Raw genomic sequence first — 2,873 nt, forward strand, 5'->3', positions numbered from 1 at the left:
CCCACAGTCACCATGGCTAGTAGCCATTGATAGACTTAACCTCCATGACTCTATCTAATCCCCCTTTAAAGCTGGGTATTCTTATGGCCATCACCAGGGCTTTTTTTGTAGAAAAAGCCTATCAGGAACTCATTAGCATAATAGGCCACACCCAACAGCAGAAACTCACTAGCATATTAGGCCACACCCCTGACAGCACAGCTTATTGGCATATTAGGCCATACCCCCATGTTACCAGAAGTGTGCTCATCCAGCCACACCCACCTTTTGCTTCTTATCCTGTTTACCTTGCTTGTTGTCAAAACCCATGGCCTTTTTTTGGAGCAGGAACTCCTTTGCATGTTAGGCCACACACCCCTAATGTAGCCAATCCTAATGAGTTCCTGCTGTTGGGTGTGGCCTATTATGCTAATGAGTTCCTGCTGGGCGTGGCCAACTTGGATGCCAGCCGGAACTCCGTTCCTGTGCGTTCCTGCCCAAAAATAGCCCTGGCCATCACTACATCCTCTGGCCGCAACTGCCACGTTTTAATCACTCTCTGTTTAAAGTCAGATTTCCTTTTGCCTGTCCTAAACCTATTTCCCATCGGCTTCATTGGATGCCCTCGAGTTCTACTATTTGGGGAGAGGGAGAAAACAGTATCTTTGTCAACCCTCTCCACCCGATGCATCATTTTATAAACCTCTATTGTGTCCCCCTTTAGCCGTCTCTTTTCTCCTCTGAAAAGTCCCAGACTCTTCGGCCTTTCCTCATAGGGGAGGCGCGCCAACCCCCTAGAAGAAGAGGAGGAGATGGGATTTATACCCCCGCCCTTCACTCAGAGTCTCAGAGCGGCTCACAGACTCCTTTCCCTTCCCCTCCTCACAACAGACACCCTGTGAGATAGGTGGGGGTGAGAATGCTCTGAGAGAACTGTCCTTGAGAGAACAGCTCTGACAGAACCATGGCTTGCCCAAGGTCACCCAGCAGCTGCGAGTGGAGGAGTGGGGGATCAAACCCGGTTCTCCCAGATCAGAGTCCGCGCACTTAACCACGACACCAAGCGGGCTCCCCTAATCATCTTGGTCACCCTCCTCTGCACTTTCCCCAGCTCTGCCATGTCCTTTTTGAGATACGGTGACCAGAACTGTGCACAGTATTCCAACCGAAGCCGCACCATAGATCTACACACGGGCAGTACAACATCAGCTGTTTTAGTCTCAGTCCCTTTTCCTAATAATCCCTAACGTAGAGTTAGCCTTTTTCGCCGCTGAAAGTGCTGCCTCTTGGAGGAGTGACCCCAGCATGTACTTGTAAAGGGTCTCAAGACTTACATAGACTCAAGACTTACAGTATTCCAACTGAAGCCGCACCATAGATCTACACACGGGCATTACAACATCAGCTGTTTTAGTCTCAGTCTCTTTTCCTAATAATCCCTAACGTAGAGTTAGCCTTTTTCGCCGCTGAAAGTGCCGCCTCTTGGAGGAGTAACCCCAGCATGTACTTGTAAAGGGTCTCAAGACTTACATAGATCATCCAGGCCGCATAACGTTCCTTGAGGTTGTAGAGGACGGCCGGTTCATGCAGGAACGTGAGCATCGCCATGTCCTCAATCTTGTCGAACTTTGGTGGGTTCTGCTGCATGATCAGGTCTTCCTTCACCGTCACCGTCTGCCAAGAGCCAAGAAGTTCACATCTCCAGTGGGGCAGCCCTGGCCTCAAGAATAGGGCTCCTTCATCTCCCCCCAAGCCATTTCCCCTTCGCTCCTCCAACTTGATCCCCGAAGGTGAGATGGGAATCCATGGAAAGGAGCTCATGGGAAACCCAACGCTCCCTCAAAGCTGTGGAGTCTTGTGAGCAAAAACCCTACTTTGTGAGCTACCGGCATCGAGGTTGTGAGCGAGCGATTTGGCCACTGCATAAATTAGTTTGTTCTGGAGCCCTCCTTCCTGAGCAAAGACAAAAATCTGTGAGCCGGAGGCTAAAAAACTGTGAGCCGGCTCACACTAACTCTTGCTTATAAGGAACACTGTAGGAACCTCCCCGTGGAAAGCAGTGTTCCCTCTAAACTGAGTTAATGTGAGCTAGCTCACAGTTTTTTAGCCTCCGGCTCACACATTTTTGCCTTCGCTCAGAAAGGAGGGCTCTAGAGCAAACTAACTGATGCAGTAGCAAAACTGTTTGCTCACAAGTTTAATGCCGGTAGCTCACAAAGTAGAATTTTTGCTCACAAGACTCCACTGCTTAGAGGGAACATTGGTTGAAAGATAATTGAACTAGGCATCCCAGCTGGGATTTAGCCATACGGGGGGGAGGGTGACAAAAAGGATTATCTTGAAGAATCTAGGGGATACCTGAAGGGCACGATCTAGGGCAGAGGGGAGAATGTTGGGGGTTGAGAGTCCGGGGGGGGGGGAATCAGTGGGGGAAAAAGGAGTCCTTGATGTGGCTGCGCCGAAGATCTCGGAAGCTAGGCAGGGTCGTCCCTGGCCAGGACGTGGATGGGAGACCACCAGTGTTCCCTCTAGGCTGAGTTAGTGTGAGCTAGCTCACAGTTTTTTTAGCCTCCAGCTCACACATTTTTGTCCTAGCTCAGGAAGGATGGCTCCAGAGCAAACTAATTTATGCAGAGATTAGAGAGGATACCCAATGTCCAACAGTGGTTCGCTAAGGTATGGGACATAGTAGCTATGGACAAAATAGCAACACAGCTATTGGAGCTTGAATATCCAGAAAGGAAAACAACGTTTTTGGAAAAATGGTTTAAATAAGAGGATACCCAATGTCCAACAGTGGTTCGCTAAGGTATGGGACATAGTAGCTATGGGCAAAATAGCGACACAGTTATTGGAGCTTGAATATCCAGAAAGGAAAACAACGTTTTTGGAAA

At 49.2% G+C, this 2,873-nt stretch overlaps 1 protein-coding gene across 1 annotated transcript in view; it reads right to left on the reverse strand.

Moving 5' to 3' along the window:
- The window catches only part of LOC107107576 (myosin-7-like), a 64,478-nt gene that overhangs the window by 57,394 nt on the left and 4,211 nt on the right, over nucleotides 1-2,873 (reverse strand). Inside the window, exons 2-3 of the mRNA XM_015407884.1 lie at nucleotides 2,338-2,351; nucleotides 1,510-1,678 (exon numbers count right to left, since the gene is read on the reverse strand). Coding sequence (XP_015263370.1) covers nucleotides 1,510-1,678; nucleotides 2,338-2,351 — 183 coding nt within the window. The remainder of the gene's footprint in view (nucleotides 1-1,509; nucleotides 1,679-2,337; nucleotides 2,352-2,873) is intronic.

Source organism: Gekko japonicus, unplaced genomic scaffold (assembly GCF_001447785.1).
Source record: "Gekko japonicus isolate JY-2015 unplaced genomic scaffold, Gekko_japonicus_V1.1 scaffold4320, whole genome shotgun sequence".
NCBI lineage: Eukaryota > Metazoa > Chordata > Lepidosauria > Squamata > Gekkonidae > Gekko > Gekko japonicus.